Source organism: Toxoplasma gondii, chromosome X (genome assembly GCF_000006565.2).
Source record: "Toxoplasma gondii ME49 chromosome X, whole genome shotgun sequence".
Lineage (NCBI taxonomy): Eukaryota > Apicomplexa > Conoidasida > Eucoccidiorida > Sarcocystidae > Toxoplasma > Toxoplasma gondii.
Genome location: NC_031478.1, coordinates 2,468,362 through 2,485,727, shown reverse-complemented (window position 1 = coordinate 2,485,727; position 17,366 = coordinate 2,468,362). Strand labels below are relative to the sequence as shown.

The 17,366-nt window shown below is 57.4% G+C and overlaps 1 protein-coding gene across 1 annotated transcript; it reads right to left on the bottom strand.

The window, feature by feature from the left end:
- Positions 1–1,788: 1,788 nt before the first annotated feature.
- TGME49_225125 (pre-rRNA processing protein) lies at positions 1,789–17,279 on the bottom strand. Its single transcript, XM_018780088.1, has 12 exons — positions 14,571–17,279; positions 13,495–14,119; positions 12,715–13,116; positions 12,282–12,492; positions 9,086–11,772; positions 8,136–8,636; positions 5,766–6,926; positions 5,243–5,373; positions 4,365–4,535; positions 3,645–3,774; positions 2,903–3,063; positions 1,789–2,333 (listed from the first exon to the last, which is right to left on the bottom strand). Exons 1-12 carry the CDS (start codon positions 16,676–16,678, stop codon positions 2,024–2,026), a joined length of 8,598 nt encoding a protein of 2,865 aa, XP_018635982.1. The 5' UTR covers positions 16,679–17,279; the 3' UTR covers positions 1,789–2,023.
- Positions 17,280–17,366: the final 87 nt, after the last annotated feature.

Sequence of the window (17,366 nt, the reverse complement as noted above, 5' to 3'; positions counted from 1 at the left end):
GGTAGGAAGGAAGCAATTCTTCTGTCGCAGGGCTAATGGGATGTGATATACAAGTGAGTCAGACGATGGCCAAGAACCAAGAACTGCATTTCTGCTTATGCGACGTCACGGCGACAGTCGCCACAAACTGACGATATGCTCCGCGTTGTCCGTGCTTCCGTGTTGCACTTCGTAATCCAAGCTTTTGGTCTAAGCAGAGCGACCTGTATGTGCTTTAGTTGCGGTTCAATCCTTGCTTGCACGTACGACTCATGAATGACCCAGGCATGCTCTAGGATTCGAAGTCTGGCGCCTATGTCGCACCAAGAATTTGGGCGTATTCGCTGACGTTACAGTGGTCGTGCATGGACTGACAGTGGCGTTTTGGGTTTCTCTTGATAGAGTTCTGTGTTGGCAGCCACCACTAAGGAGCAACCAATTCCTCTTAAAACCGACTGCATGCATACAGCCGTTGATGGAAGTGAACTCTGCAGCAGTGGCACAAGCCCCTCCCGCTTATCGGGGTTGAAGATATCATGAAATACAACGGTCACAGTCCGTTCAGGAGCTGACCAAACGCCGTTACATGCCAACTCGCACACATCAACTTTCTCTTGCATCAAAATGCTGAGAATCAAAAGCGCAGAAAACGGTACACCGTCAAAGAATGGAATGCCCCACCATCTCAAGAACAGCAGATCTTAAGAGGATCCGCGTGTGACGTTGTTAACGCCGCGAACACACTACGTACCATCCCGCCGCAAGCCATCACAGCAAAATGATGCCATCGGCATCGACAGCACACGATGCGTGGGGCAGGAGGCGCAGACGCTTGAATCAGTCATGTCCCCTTGTTTTCATTTTTTCCTCCGACAAAGGAGACCCTGGCAACGCAGATGGTGCCGTGTGCTATCTAAGCCCGGCGAAATTTCCTCAGACTCAAAACGATAGCGTAGACCGTAATGTTCCTGTGGTTCACGAAGCAACCAGGAATGTGATATTTTGCAGCAGGAAGCGTCGCTGCGGGCGGGACGCTTGCTTCCACCCGGGACGAACAGCCACGTAACGTCCAGATTGCCAAAGAGCAACGATGGGTTTTCCTATGCTGTATCGACTAAACAGTCTAAAATGGTGGGCAAGTCGTATGCTTCTGCCCCATCAAAATTCCAAGTGTTTGCTGTGCGCTACCAAAATCACACACATCTAGCACGGTAGTTCCCTACAAGCAATCGACAGTTGGGAGAGTACGCTAGCCGGCCAGCGCTTCACCACCGAGTCGCTGCGGCTGATGAGCATTAGTTAGACACTGTTGAGTGTTTTGGTAACTGATAATCACGGGCAATCTGATACCATGAACTGCGGGGATGTTCGAGACGTCACAGGCATTCGTGTGGAATTTGAGTTGCGCGTCGTCTTCATGATGTTGCCGAACTAGAACGTTTGGTGGCAGTCACTGATGAACTTTCGGTGTGTACTACCTCACTACTCCAACAGAGTGCATCAGTTTGTCGTTGACGACTAAGCAAACGCCTTCGAGGTCCCAACACAGCATGCTTCAGCCTAGATTTAGATGAGCAGGCAATATGCTTTAGGGATGCAGACAGCTTCTCGGTCTTGAGAACGGACACAGCCTAATGCCCGCACACGTTTCCCTTTCAAGACTCCGGCCTGCACCGCGCTGTGTACCGAAGCTCCATGAGTCTCTATTTTTGTGCGTGAGCAGCGCCGCCTTTCTCTACGCCAGTAATCGTCGACGCCCTGTGACTCCGAATGCGCAGCCCAACGACTCGACGCCGTTTTTGGCCATGTGCTGGAAATCCTTGTTCAGTGACAGGTTGCGTTTGATAACAAGAATGTTTCATGCAGTACGACTCGCGCATAACGAAAGGTTGAAGAAACCAGTCCGCGCATATACAAAACTGTATGCATGCTTTGATGATGTTTTTTCAAAGCCGGGATTGTGAGATACGGCGCGTTCCCACAATGTCCGCGTACCAAACAGAATTGCAAGGATGCGACGCTCGAACCCTGCCTAGGGAGCAACTCAGTTTGTGTGCCGGATTTTGTTTTCCACACTCTGAACGAACTCCCGTGCTTTCGCACGCACTCGCGCTTGCGTCTCCGCAGTGCCATGCTGTTTCTCAAAGTCAAGCCATCGGGTAAAAAAGAATTTCATCTTGCGCAGCTTGAGCTGAAGGGATGTCGTCCGTTCAAACAGAACGCGGATCGACTGCAGATTCGCTGGCACACACCGGGGAGGCGTGTGTGCGGCGATGTGCGCATCTACATACTGTGACCAAATGTCAGTTCTTTTTGGATGCTCCGCAAGCAACTTCTCGAAGAACGTTTGCCCTCTGAGAAAACACCCAAAACGCATGCAAAGACACATTCACATTCACCAGCCACAGTCAGGATCTCGCATCTCACTTCGACGAGCCGAAGACCCTTTTCGGGGATGCGGGAGACCCGCCGCGTGCAGCGGGGGGCATCACAACCTTCCGGAAACCGTTTTCAACGGAACACAGAAAAGGAACCCCGCTTAAGCCGGCAGTGTTCCTGCACTCCCCATAGTCTCCAACCCTAGTAGAGTTTCGGAGTCACGCCACTTGCATGTTTCCTGGAATGAACTTCACGACAACGGCTCTATCTCAAAGATGACAGCAGCCGCGCGCCTGGTGCGACGACCGTCTCTGAGGCTTCTCCATAAAGGAAACAAATGTCAAGGTCTCTGCCACACTGCTGCAACACGCAGGTGCCACAGAACTCCTTCGAGTGTCGCTATCAGGCAAACGGCGCAGGCGTTGAAGTCAGCTCCTCTCGAATTGGAGAGAAAAAACATGCGCAAGGCTTGGGGTGTAGATACGTATTTGGTCGTCGGCGAATTCGACGGCTTATACGCGAGACGTCTGTGCCACCTCCTTACCTCTCTTTACTTGCATGCTTATACTCGAGTCGCGCACATGTAGCAACAAACTCGATGTGCTTCCTCCTCGGCAGGCGGAAAAGAGCCTGAAGCATGAGATCCCTGGCTGCGCTCGCAGCATCCAGCGCCGTGTACAGCAAGGTGAGGTGACGAACCCACATCTGGACATCACAGGAACACAACAGTTAAAGTCTGTGTCATCTCAAACAAACGCGGCTGCTCACCGAGATCGGTAAGACGAGACTCGACGCAAAAACGCAGCTGCCACGCAGGCGCAAAAGGCGCCTCTGTCGGGCTGCTCGAAAGCCGACAATGGCTTCCGCTCGTTCGACTGTCGAAATAAAGTTTGAGCTACCGTAGCTTGCGGGTTTTCGCGAGATACGAAGAAAAAAACTGGGAAGCGTCTTGTTCTGTCTGGAAGACAGATTCCATGGAAAAACCAACCGCACTGGCTCCTGGAAGTCATGGAGAGTGCATGCCATTTGGCATTCCTCTTCAGAAGACGCACTGAATGCTCCGCTGCGGATTTCAGTTCTCTGTGTCCTGCCAATCTCGACCCGGCCACTGAATGACGCATTTTCGTTTCTTTACGGCTACACGAAATACACCAGGCACTGCAGTTCTTCGTAGACTGTGGACTCGAGTACTGCACACCGTAGAAGGATTCACTGTGTTCACTTGTCTGCATCTGAGTTGATCCTCGGCGATGCACGTGAGAAGCTAACACCCCGGCTTGGCATACCTTCTGTGACTCCGGGAACTTTTCGCAGCACTTTTCGCACATCTGACGGGCTTTGTCCAACTGGCGCGCCTTCTCATAAATGAAAGTCATCTGATAGTGAATCTTCTTGCTGTCGTTGTACTGGATGGCCCTGAAAATGCCGTGGTATCCCGCAGAGACTTTGTAACCCATGGCATCGTCGCAGTTGACGAAGGGAGCCTCTTCGAACAGAACACAGAGACTCTTTGGCGTTTCACACGCCGTCGCCCGCACACGTTCTGCCTGTCTGTCCCCACCCAAACTGTCACATTGCCTGACGGTCGCTAGCGAACTCTGCCGTCCCAGTTGTTTGAGCACATCTGTTTCGAAAACGTAGAAGAGTCTGAGTCTCAAGCCCACACCGCGAACGCGACACGGGACGCTTCCTACAGTGGAAGAAGGAGAACAAGACTACCTGACAGGAAACAAAGGACCGGAACCGTGACTGTAAACAGACGCGTTTAGAGAACGCTGCGAATCCAGTTTCACAAGAGTGTCAAGGGATGCATGAAATGGATGCTCCGCTACATAAAAAAGATCTCGCCACATTTGCCTTCTCCGTCGGACCAGGCAAACAGTCCAGCTACACGCCGAACCCCGCGGCGAAGAGGTCGGTGCCACAGGTTCGGAAAGATCGAACATCCACACCTGAAACGCACGGGCATTTGGCGACCCAAAAGCTCGGATTCTTCGGGCGCCTACCTCCTGAAGACATCGTCGACGCGGTCTCCATAGACACACTCGAGATTGAGATATGCAATCCAGACACTCGACCGCTCCTGCTCCTCTCGATAGTTGATATGCTGCACGGCTCGCTCCGCGATTTGGCGAGCTAGTTGGAGCTCGTTCAGCTTCAAATAGTACGCCATGTAGCTGGAAGGAAAAATGGGCCAAAAAGTTCACAAAAACGTGAGACGTGACAGCAAGTGACGCACGTCACGGAACAGGCACCAGGAACGTCTGCTTCGAACACGAAAGGGAAAAAACTGCATGCGGAAAACGCAGCTGGTTATCCACTGAAACATCAACAAACAGTGGAGACGCCAGGATATCACTGGTGATGGGCCGCCTTTTCGCATGAGGCGTTTGAAGAAGGAGACTACGAGACGCAACGACAATGGACCATCGCGCGCGTAGGAACATCTCTCCAGAGGCATTCAGTTAATAGAATACCGCATGCAGATATCTCTCGAGTGAAAACGTATGCCGGCGTCTTTCGAGAGGAAAAGAAAACCCACTGCGGGTGTCGCCGGTCTTAGCACTTCGAATGCGACACGGCATACGCTCTGTGAAGCGTTCACCGATCGGATCCCCTGTCGGCGAATGCTCGAAAGAACCCAGGCACTTGCAGAAAGACATACGTCAAGCGACGGAAAGCACACGGCTTCTCTCCAGAAAGACAGGCCTACGATCACAACGTCAGCCATCAACAACACTCTGCCCCCCTGCCCCCCCGAAAAGACGTTCGTTATGTCTCAAGTGACTCATATCCACAGGGCGTCTGCGTTCGACTTTACGGCACAGATGCCTTTTATTTATTGTCCGACGCACGCACGCATTTACCAGCAATGTCAACTTGCCTGATCCAGACGGCAGCCGAGTTTCCATTTACCAAGACGAGGCGCTCGAAGTCTTCGGGGCTTCGCGGGTCCTCCATCCACGAGCGGCCGGCGTTGTCTTCTAGCCGTCGAGTGTCTTCTTCGTTTCTTCTCTGAGACGCAAACTACGCAGCGGTTCGATCGTGTGAATATTCCAAGAAACCGGGCCACAGAACGGAAGGAACGGAGAGTCCCAGTGCTTGAATACAACACACACTCAGAGACGTGTGAGAACCCGTCAACAGACAAGAGAGAGTGGACTCGTGCATGCGTGGAACTGAGGAAATTAAAATGCCTCGCCTCCTGCGTTGTCTACTTTCTCTCGCCCTCTACACTTTGACGAAAGAGCGTTTTCGAGTTAACGCACTCGAGGAAATTGTACATTTGATGAAGGACTTTTTTCTCACCGGAAGCAGGTTCTTTTACTGGGGAACAACTTATGTTCTTCTTCACAGAAGCCCCAGTATCTCGGCCCAGAAACCACTGGCTGTCTCCTGCGACCTACCGCTTCCTCTTCATGCCGCCGGCGCGCAGCCTTGGACCTTTTCTCCTCGGACTCTTCCACGTCGCTCAACTCGGGTGGGTCTTCACCCTCTGAGTCTGAAACGAAACCTTCTCTGCGACTCGTTCCATTGTCCTCAGAAGGCCCAGTTTCAGTCCACCCCCAAGTGTCGCCCGCAGACAACCCTGCACTCCAGGATCCGCCTGTCTCTTCTCCTTCATCCGTTGAGAAGTCGCCGTCGTTCTCTGGACTCTCTTCTTCGCTCTCGCCCATCCGTTCTTTCTTCGCGTTTTTCTTCCGAGGCTTCTCCACCTGGACGTCGACATCCACAGCCTGCTCCTCACGCCCCCACTCGGCGTTCTCGATGCTCCGAGGGTCGTCGTTCTCCCCCGTCGCGTCTTCCTCGCTCGAGTCCTGAGACACCCCGAAACCTTCTTCTTCTTCACTGTCGTCTTCGAATACGTCTGCGTCCAAACTGATCCAAGCCTTGCCCTGGGCGCGGTCGATCTTGGTGACTCGCGCCTTCACGAGGTCTCCCTTCTGAAGGCGCTGCAGCCTCGCTCGCTTGTTTCCCCAGTCCTTTCCTCCCATCTCGCTCACGTGACAGAGCACATCTAGCGCACTCCTGTCTTCGTCGCCCTCCTCGCCGTCTTCGAGGCGAACAAACACACCGAAGCTTTCCAGTCCTCGAACGCGACCGTCAACGACATCCCCCACCTTCAGCTTCTCAAGCAGGCGGTTCGAACCCTGTCGCTTCTTCTGACTTTCCACTTTCTCTGTCTCCCCCGCCTCACTGCCCTCGCGTCGCGCGTCCTCGCGGGCGCTGCCGCTCTTCGTCTCGTCTCCGTTTCCGTCTTCTCGTCTCTTCACGCTGCTGTGCCGCAGCGAGCCTTCGATTCTCTTGGACTCCGGGTCCAAGACGACAATGCGAATGCCTTCAAGAACGCGGCCGACGGGAAAGAGCGCCTTCGCCTCCTCGCCGCTCACGAGCCGCACGGGCACCCGGCCGGAGGCGGCGGGGTCGGAGGCCCCCGCCTCTGGAGCAAATGCGGAGTGCGGCAGCAGCTTCTGCAACTTGATGCGCAGCGTCAGGCTCCGACTGAGCGCCACAAACACTCCTGCCTGGCCCGAAGAAACAACCCAGCCTGACACCAGCTGACCCACCTGGAAAGGACGCAACGCACACAGGCAAGAAGAGGAACTCAGCGTCTCTTTGGACGCGAAGCCAGAGCGAGGTATAACTCTCTGCTGCCGGTGGACAGACAAGATCGAGAGAAGTGGAGAACTCTCTTTTCGGAAAGAGAGAGATGAGACGAACAACGAAATTTCTTTCCGGAAAACAGAAGATCGAAAGAAATGAGAGACGCGCCGTGTTGCCGGTAGCGAAGGTCGAGAGGAAGGAACGTATCTCTTGAAAGTCGAAAGCGCGCTAGCAGTGAGTCAACCTGCTTTGTGTGGAGTCAGGATAATGTGAAAAGTGAAAAGCGACTTCATTTGAAACCACGAATCTCCGGCAAGACGGAGATGGAAAGGAGTCGAAAAAAAGGGAGTGGGAGATACAGGAAAAAAGAACAAACTCGTCGGAAAAAGCCCCGCTACATGCTCGCCACCGAACGCGCTCTACATGCAGATATCTCATTTGAGGAAAGAACCGCTGAAGCGCGAAGAGCAGAGAGGCAGTTCCCCACAGACCGTGATCGTACGTGGAGACAAACTGACTATCTCTGTTTCACCTTTGTGTCTCGACACCACGATATCTTCGCATCTTCACACGTCCACCGAACGTTCTCTGGATCTCTATCTCGAAGTCGAGTCCCTGTATATCTATGTCTTTGGAGCTTTCTCGCTAGACTCCCTGTTACACACTGGAAAACGGGAGTTCTACATTTATAAAATCTCCCTTTCCTCGGGAGTCTATTCGCCGAGTTGGACTCCTGGTTGAGATCGTGAAGGTGTTTGTTTCCCCGATCCCAGGACCACGGTTTCACGAACGCTCAGTAGATCTACGAGTCTATTCCAGGTACGTTTATCTCGACACAACTGCGTCTGTATCTAGGTGAATATGCTCGGGCGTCAAGACTCGCATCACCGTGACTCATCGCTGAGGAGACTGCAGCGACTCGCCTTTTGCAACCCCACACCGTTCAGTCACTGCAGCCGGCCAACCACCCTGTGTACCCTCGGAACCTGGCTCCCATGCTCGCAGGCAAACCAGATGCGCCCAGTTTCCCTGATTTCTCGGCCGATGAAAGCTTGCAACAAACAGTAGTTCCCCTGTCGTCGCCTGCCCGAGGCGTTGCCTCTCTTAATTTCCACCGACTCCACATGTTTCGCTGTCGCGCTAAACGCCTCCCGAGACTCTTTTCATCCTACCTCGAGGTGCTCGAATCGCATGTCGTCGCCCCGCAAGTCCTCTGCGGGGCGATGCAGGCGAGTCAGTCCTTCCTTTGCTTCGACGCGACTGAGGCGAAGAGAGGCCTCCAGCGGAAGGCCGCTTCTGCTCTCGACTTCCTTCTTGTCCTCTGTCCTTCGGCTCTTGTTCTCGCTGGGGGTGGCGACCGGCAAGACCTTGACTTTCACAGACTGTCCGACCTTCAAGTCCAGGCGCTTCAGGGGATCGGAAACCCATTCGTCCGTCAGTTCGACGAGGTGGACGGCGGCGAGGACGGGGACTTGCACGAGGTCAGCCGCGCTCGTCAGACTGGACGACGAGCTGTTGGATGGGTCGCGCGGAGACAGGGAAACACTCGACAGCTGAACGGCGACGGCGAACGGCGCAGAGAGGAAATGGTGGACGACTCCCCAGCACACCGCGTTCGGGGGGAATTGCCAAGCAGCCCACGCAGACACCGCGTTGGGGAGGGAGGTGAAAACCTGCAAAACACCAAAAGAAGCGAAAGAAATTCAGGAAAGGAAAGAAGACCCAGGGCGAAAAGCCACTGCGAAACAGAGAAGGGAAATGTGTAGGCGACAGGCAGCACAAACGAGATAGAAACGCGCGACGGAGACGGTCGGACAACGCCGTCGCACGCTTCCTTCTCATTTCGTCAGTTTCAGTGTGAAGCGAGACTCGACCTTTCGCGAGAAGAAAGTGGAGAAAGCCGAAAGCGCGACCGTCTGACGTTCACCGACTTCCCTCGCGAACAAGGAGGCAGACTGGCGGTTTCTACCTCAACTTGATCCTATTCGAAACGCCCTGTCCCCCCCCCCCACCCCCGCTTAACGCATTGTTGGCTCCGAAACGCACGACATGCCTTCGCTTGATTCCCTCCCAAAAAAAACGACACTCAAGAAGACCCGCGCCGCCCATCCTTCGTCCTGACCTGTGAGAGCGTTCGGGGCACAGTCGTGGTGCACAGATCTCTTTGCGTTTGCTTCTTCTCGCCGTCTTCCGCGTCCACCATGGTGTAGCCTCGCAGAAGAGTTCGTCCAGCAGGTTCGCGCGGTCCGCGACTTCGAGTTTCGCCGTCGTCTTCCTTCGTCTTGACGAATTTGGCCAGCGCCTCCTCGAACATGTCGCGCGTGCATGCAACGATGGGATGCGGGCGAACAAGCAGAAGCTCGCCGACTCGGAACTGTTTCTCGGGTGCTTCTTTTCCAGCGTCCCGGCGGATGTCTCCCCACTCGATTCGCCCTCTCTCTTCAACGAATTCTGGACTGGCGGCCTCAGGCAAAGGCCCAGCCGCTTCGCCTGCGAGTCTCCGCTTTTTGAGGGACTTCGCCAAAGTCGAGGCTGCCTCAGCAGAAGGTCCCCGACGCACCCCGCAGTGAATCTTGAGGCATCGCGGCCCTACCTGTTCGACGACGGCCCATCGGCATTCGTCGTCTGTCTCTGGGCGCTTCCGCTTCCCCTCGCTCTTTCTGTGGACGTCTGGGTCGCCTTCCATGTCTCCGCCGGAAGCGCGTTCCTGCCTCGGGTGAACGAGCTCGACATCTGCGACCCACTCGTTCTTCGTCACCTCCACGCCCTGCTCGTCTTCGCTCGCTGACTCTCCAACTTGTCCTGCCTTCCCGCCCTTGCCTCTTTGCGGCTCTGTCTTGCCTTCTCCTGCACACCGAGAAAGGCGGAGCACCCGAACTTCGGCGATCGATCCGGGACGAAGTCCCTGGAAGGGCGCCTCGCCTGCGCGTCTTCCACTCGCCTCCTCCCCCACTGCGTTCGCGGCATGCAAACGAATCAAAAGAGCCTTCTTCGGACTCTTCAGACGCGCCAGGGCAACCGTCGCCCCCAGAGACGTCACGCGACACCGCAGGACCTTGCCCACAGTCAGTTCCTTCTCGACGTCGGCGACGCTCGAGAGGCCCAAGCCGCGGAGACCCACGGCCGGGCCAACTGCCCCTGAGCCTCGCGCGAAGCCGAGGTTCTCGCCTCGCAAGACCTTCTGCAGCTGGTCGCGAACGAAGCGGTCCTTGCCGCGAGTCCGCTTCTGCTGAGCCTCGATTCGAGCCTGGTGGTGTCGTTCCCAGCAACAGTCTGCAAGCAAAACACCGGAGGTTGCGTGACGAGTCACGAGGGGCGACAGGGCGACTGTCGCCGCAGACGTCGCCTGGGCGGAGCCTGAGACCTCGAACGCAGAGGCAGACAACTGACAAGGCTGCAGTGTGTTGTTTCGACATGACAGCGAGAAAAGGAAGACCGGGAGCGTCACGGAGAGCGACGGCTTCGCCGGAGGCGTCGGGGAAGTCGACGTGGAGAGAGAGAGAGAGAAGTCGGTGGCGAGGACAGCGTAGGAAGCATTCTCGAGTTGAACCTCCGCAGAGACCGGTGGCGTCGCCGCGCACAGCTCCTGCATGCGCGCAAAGACTCGTGGTGGAAACAGATCTCTTGACAGGTCCCAGGAGTCGACGGAAGCCTCCGCTGAGAGGTCCCCGGAGGTCGCAGAAGCACGGCTGCGTTTCTGCTTTTTCCCCTTCTTCAGATCCGAGAAACACGACGGCAAAATCTCCGAGAACTCCTCGGCCTTCCCGACATGAAGACCGTTCTTCTTCGACTCGGCTGGCGCCTCCTTCTTTGCATGCATGGGGCCGTGGAGCGTGAAGTGCGCGTACACCCGGCCCGCGGCTGCGGCTTCGTGGAGAGCCTTTCGCACTTTGGTGAGGGGTTCGACGAGACGGCGGCGCGCAGAAAGGTCGATGATGCCTGTGATTTCATCAACGTCGAGGGCGACGAAGTTCATCTTCAATCCCCTTCCGGTCTTCGCAACTTCGGCCGCTTGCCGTTCACTCAGACGCTCGATTGTCTCTCCCTCAGGGAGTTGGTGCTCCAGCACCACGCCTGTGTTTTTCGCCTCCTCTGCGTCGCCCCCTTCGAGCGCCTTTTCCGGACTCTCGAGCGCAACGAGGAGACAGTTCGGGAGGACTTGCGTGACGCATCCCTCGACGAGTTGCCCCGAGTGGAACCGCGGCTTCTGCTGACCCCAGACGCGGCCCGCGCATGCAGATTCCGCCTTCCCCTTGCTCGTCCCTCCGAGTTGAGAGGCGAACTCACGCTGGTCGAGGAGCGCAGAGAGCAAACCGAGGCCTGGGGACCTTCCTCGCTTTGTCTCGGCTTCGCCTGCGGTTTCTTGTTTCTGCAGGACACTGAGTCGACGAGGGCGGATGTCGACAACGAACTGGAGCGGCTTGCGCCTCTTCTCGCCGCTCTCGCCGCTCTCGCCGCTCTCGTCGTTCGCCGCCGAAGCCGCGGAGACATGCCCCGCCTCTCCGGACTCGGAGACCGTGGGTTGAGTCCCGGACTCCGTTTTTTTGTGCACAGAGACGACGCACGCACGCACCGTCATGCCTTCGCGGTACAGACGGTGCAGGAGGCTCTCGCCCTCGACAAACGCGTCGGAAATGTAACTGTGAGGAACGAGACCCGTGAGCTGCCAAGCGCCGAAGCTCACCAGCAAGCCAAAGGCTCCAACGCGACGCACGTACCCAAACGTTACGCGGGGCTTCCCGGTGTTCGCGCCAGCCAGAGCCAGCAAGCTGCTGGAACCTGTCACAAACGTTCCGTTGGCAACGCTGTCTGCAGAAAGTCACACAGAAGACACACTCGCGGAGAAGCAGTTCATGACAAAATACAAGAGACGCAAGCGGAAAGGCTCACAGTAAGGATGACGAAAAACCGATCTTGCTGTCTGCATCCAGCTGTGGCTATCTCAACCGACATCTGTGAAGTCGTCTCGAGACGGAGACCTGCACATCGACCTGCGTCTTGTGCGAAACGAGAGGTTTTCGATCCAACAGCTTCGCTACAAGAGTACACTTCGAGGTGCAGCGGCCTGAAGCTGCATCTGGCGTTCGCGTCCACGGAAACGAGTTCCTTCCTCCAGTTCGAACTGCAAAACATGGATGCTGCCAGTGCGCGAAAGCGACGCAGGCGCGCAAGTGCATGCACACCTGTATCCATGCGTTCACCATTAAACACGCATGCATGCACAGAAGAGCAGTTGTGCATAAATGCAGAGAGCAAAGGAGTTTCCTCGGGGAACTGCCTGACTTCTCAGATGCACGCGAACGCCCATTCATTCGTACTTCTGAGGGACGGCTTGCAGGAGAGCAGACACACATCACGAACGACGCGATCTGCGTCGCTGTGTTCGAGTTCTTGAGCGAGAGCGTTCGCCATCTGCGCGACCGAAGCCGTTGCTGCTTTTTCTCCTCGCCAGAGTCGGACGGGCGCGCCTGGGCGAACCGCCGCGCCGGGAGACAAAAGGACGGCGTCCATGGGGAGGTCCTCGCCAACCTGAAAGAACAAGACTCTTGAATCGACTCGAGTGGTTTTTCTTCTGCACAAGTCGACTCTTCATTCACCAAGTTTTTTCGACTTCCACCCCTGCTTCTACTTCGTCTTTTCCTTCGCCCTGTCCACTTGCTGCCTTCACGTCTGTCTGCTCCGGGATCGGCTGTGCTTCCTCTTCGTTGTGCGCTCTTCTGTTTGGCCATATGCTCTGCGACGTCTGCCCACCTTGACGAGGGTGCAGAGTTCCTCTGCGAGTCGAACATCGTCGCTGAGATGCAGCTTGGGTACGAAGGCCACAACGATGTTCTCCGTCCTTCCTTCCTCAGCGCTTCTCTCTCTCTTCCTCTCGCGCCTGCTTTTCTTGCCATGCTGCGCGTCTTCTGCGCTCCCAGTGAGCTCCGAAGAGCTGGGTTCCGCGTCGGCACTCGAGAAAGAACGAACGGCAACGAAGACGCCTTCCTCGGTGACGGCGAGGACGCATGCGTTGCGGCGTCGAACATAAGAGCCGGTCTTGGCCGTGAGAAGCGTCGGCGATCTGAGCATTCCAGACGTCTCGCTCTTGGAGCCGTCCAGGTCCAGCGACACCCGAAACGATCGACGCTCGCAGTTGACGGAGAGGATGCGAACCTGCAAATCGAGAACGAACGACCAGGCACCTTCGATAAGGTACTCCGCAGCGAGGGAAAGACCTGCAGCTTGCAGATCAGGTGTGTGCCTCTGAATGCTCGCCCTGACGCACCACGGACTGGGAAAACGTTTCGAAAGATGTCTGGAGAGTTTCAGAGAACAATGCAAGTACGCGCAGCCTGCAGAGAAGCGGAGTCCGGAAGGAACTCTTTCTAGACATTTGTCTCGTGGACCTGAGACCGTGCACCAGTTGGCATTCGATTCGTACCCGATGGTTTCCGTTCCACCATTCCGGTCGCCTCCTCAACTCGGCTTCCCTTCCTGTGGGGTCGCCTCGCCCCGCGCGGGGGCCGTCGCGCCCCACAAGTGTCTCCTTACCTTCAACAAGGCTCCGACGCTGAGACTGCGGCCCTCCTGAACGGCTTGTGCGACTTGTTCCTTCGTCAGTTGAGCCTTCAATCCCCCCAGGAAGGCCAGCGAGACGAAGGGCAGGTCGCTCCCCTCTCGAGCCTTGCTTCTCGCGGCCTTGACTTCCCCGATATACGCCGAGACGACTGCACCCTCGACGAGGCCGCCGGCGGGGGCGCAGGCGAGAGTGTCTCCTTTTCCTCCTTCGAGGCGGGCGTGGAGCACATCTTTCGCAAAGCACTGGACATCTTTGGTGAGGAAAAACAGCGGCTGCTCTGCGGGTTGCAGAAAACTCTTTTTCGCCGTGAGGAAGAGCCGAACGCGCCCACCGCCCCCCGCCTCCATCAGCCTGGAACCGCGACGTCTCGCGAGGGCGTACGCATCCGCGGCGCCAGGCAGAGGCAGCGCCGGATTGAAAAAGTAGAAAAAGTTATTGCAGATTGGGCCGTCTAGCGCGCTGCAGCTCGCGCAGCAGACGCGCGAGAGCACGCGAAGCTTCAGCGTCGCGCCAATGCTAACGAACGCCGGCATCGTGGACAGGGGGATGTCTGACAGTTGATACAGAGGAACGAACGCCGACAGGTGCGGAGACAAGCTGAACGAAAAGGAGAGAAAAACGCGAGAGACAAGAACTGCAAGACAACGGAAGGTCTGCGCGGCACCTGCGGAGGCAAACTGAAGAGAGTAAAGAAAAAGAGAAAGAAAGAAACGACGCATATACACCAGGGGATGCCTGACCGTTGATGCACCAGGCAAGTCAACGCCAAACGGTGCGGAGACGAACTGGATCACGACAAGCAGTACCAAGGACATACAGCGAGGAACCGGGCAGAGACAGGTGTGGAGAGAGAAGCAGATGGAGAGAGAAATGCTTATGGTGGAACAGGCAGAGCGACGGAAAGGGAGGTCTCTTCTTTTTCTTTCTTCTTTGCCCCCCCCCCCCCATTCTGCCTCAGTGTCCGTCGCAGTGTCGCCGCTCTGCCTGGACGTCCGCTTCATTTGCGTCTTTCGGTCAAGCTCCTTGTCCCCGGTTTTCGTTCGCCTACCTGACAACGACGCCATCACGCGAGTTCGTCGCCTTGCTGTGTCGGTCTGCAGTTTCTGCGCGTCCCCAGAGAATTTTCGTGACTGTTCCCAAGACGAAATCACCCGCCTTCAAGTCGCAAGGCGTCAGCAGTTTTTCTTTCACGACTGGGGGGGCATTCGCCGCCACAAGCTCCCCGAGAAACCGGTCTTCGAACAGTACGCGACACTCGGCCGCCTCGGGCGCGAGCGGCGCGCCGGGACTCAGAGCGGCAGCCGTTCGGCCTGCTTTCTTTTTCTGTGCTGCATGCGCATGCGCTCTGAATCGCGCCGGAATGCGCACCACCAAGTGCATCGCCTCTCCACCCGCCGGCGTCTCCTCGTCCGCTAAATCGTCGCCGACCGCGAGGACGGCGCGGAGGTCGCCTGTTGGGGAGAGCGGAGAGTGAAGAACGGCTGCAGGCCCGCGGAGCAGAGCGCCAGGACGAGCAACATGGGAAGGGAGGATCTTCGATTTCCACGATACGACATGCGGCAGGAGACAAATGTGAACTCGGCGCGCGTCCGGGAAGACGCCGACAATGCGCCCCGCGACGACGCGACCTTGAAGTGAGTCGACGTGTGACGCGAGTTGCTCCAGAAGGGCGTCGAGCGACTCTCCAGGCTCGGCAGACTCGGCAGACGCGTGGAGCGCTGTGGCGGTCGTGGACGCCGCCTTGGAGGCCTTCGCGCCGCCTGCAGGCGCCGCTGCATGCGTCACTATATGCGTCACATGCGTCTGGTGGACGACGCCCGGCACACCGTTCAAACATGTCACTGTGAGGGCTCGGACTTCATCTTCGGAGCTTCGTTCGCGGTCTGCATCGCCGCGTCTCTTCTTCTCCGTCCGTGTCGTCTCCGCCGTCAAGTCCCGCTGCCTGATCAGTTGAGTGACCTTCGCCTGAACCAGGAGACCCGGTTTGATCGAGCTCCAGTCGAGCGACGTCTTCAGCGACGCAGGCACCTCCGGAGTCCGTTTACTGTTGCCGGGCGACTGGCCTCCACTGCTGGCTGCTTCTCGGGAGTCCGCAGAAGTCGTTTTCTGCTTCTTCCGACTCTCCCCGCGAGGCGCCTCCGGCGTCTCGAGTGTCTCCGCGGTCTCCTGCTCTCCGGGTAGTGCGCAGATGATCACTTTGGCGGCCTTGCTCACCTTCGCGACTCGCACAGAAAGGACGGAATGGAGGGGGAGAGCGGCGTCGGTGTCGACGTTGCGTTCCGGGGCAGCTGCAGAGCCAGTTGCCAGTTCCGCGAAAGGGAGGAAGCCGGAGAGACTGTCCACGCCGAAGGAGAGCATGTAGCCGTGCTCCTCGACCGCGGCGACAGTCGCGGGGACGACCATCCCGGGGGCGAGGGAGTTCGCCGAGAGGCCGGCATTGAAGAGGGAAGGCCGCAGCGAGAGAAGGAGAACTCTCGAGTTCTGCGAGTGTCGGCGCCAGTCGCCTTCCTCTTCTCTGCCTTCCTTTCCTCCTCCCAGAACGACCGTCTGGACGACTTGACCGACATAGTGGCTTCGCGACAGCGGCAGGAAGGTCTGCGCATGCGGTTTGCCGTCTCGCGCCCCAGGCACCTCCGACGCGTCTCCGAGGCCTTCCCCACACACCCTTGCAGACGCGAAACTGGGCGTCGACTCTTCCTGAGTCTGCGATCGGGGGACGCACCCCATCATTCCGAAAGGCAGGTGAACGATCAACTCGCTGGTGTGAACCTCCGCGACGATCCCCAGAAGCAGCGAACCGGGTGACACCGTCTCCGCCTCGACAGGCCGCGCCAGCCGCTCGAGGTGCTCTCCGCTCTGGGGAGCGCAGACCTCCGAGTCCGGCTCCGGCCGCGCAGCCCCCCGCGCGCGCTGGGCGAGTTTCTCGCGTCTGCGGACTTCGCCTGCGACCGCCGCAGGGGAGAAGGCTGCAGGGGAAGAGGGGAAGGAAGACGCGAACGGCGCATACTGCGCTGGAGCTGGGCGAGAGGCAGCCTGAGACGCGCCGCCGCTCTTTGCAGACGAACGCCGCGGCGCTGCTCGCGGGAAGTCTGCCGCGTCCGAGAACGCGGCGTTCACAGACAGGAAGCCAGGTCGGCCCCGCTGAGTCTGCGCCATGGGGGCGAAGGCGGAGAACTGTTCAAGGAGAGAGCGAAGCGGAGAAAAAGGAGAGGAGGACAGCAGGAAGTCGAGAACAGGCGTGAGCAGAAGAGACTCGCAGAGGAGGCGCGGAGAGAGAAGTCGACCTCCCTGCAAACTGAGACGCGTTCGACTCGGACACAGAGCCTGTGAAGAAGACGCAGGCTCCGCAGTGCGCGAGAGAGAAACAAGAGAGCGAACTGCGTCGAGGGGAAAAACGAAAAAGGAGTCAAAAAAAGACAGACGACGCCCTGCGGGTCGTTCAGCAGCTGCCGAGCGCGTCTAGGACGAGAGCCCCTCGCGGGAGAAACGGAGTCGTTGCGCGTAGCAGAGCGCGTTTTGCGAGGTGAGAAAGACACACGCAACTCAAGAAGAAGAGGCAGCAGACGACGAGAAACCCAGAGAAAAAAAAACGCAACTCTTCGCGGCAATGACTCTCCCACTTGGCGCCGCGTGTGGGGCAGAAAACACTCGACGGCAGAAAGGGAAGGGACCGGCAAAGACGACTCGCGGAGCTGGACCTTTCGAGTCTTTCCCCTGAGCTCTACTTCTAGAGACAACGGCCGAAGCAAACGTGGAGACTCAGAGGAAAAAAACAGACAATCATCTGGCCCTTGACACAGTTCCCAGTTTGACTCAGACCCGCCGCCGTGTCGCGTTCGAGCGC

Excerpts from the sequence above, each read along its gene's own strand:
- TGME49_225125 (XM_018780088.1), bottom strand. The coding sequence starts at position 16,678 with ATGGCGCAGACTCAGCGGGGCCGACCTGGCTTCCTGTCTGTGAACGCC. Across the intron at positions 8,637-9,085 it reads TGCCCCGAACGCTCTCACAG|GTTTTCACCTCCCTCCCCAA; the intron begins GTCAGGACGAAG and ends GGTGTTTTGCAG. Across the intron at positions 4,536-5,242 it reads TCGGCTGCCGTCTGGATCAG|CTACATGGCGTACTATTTGA; the intron begins GCAAGTTGACAT and ends TTTTCCTTCCAG.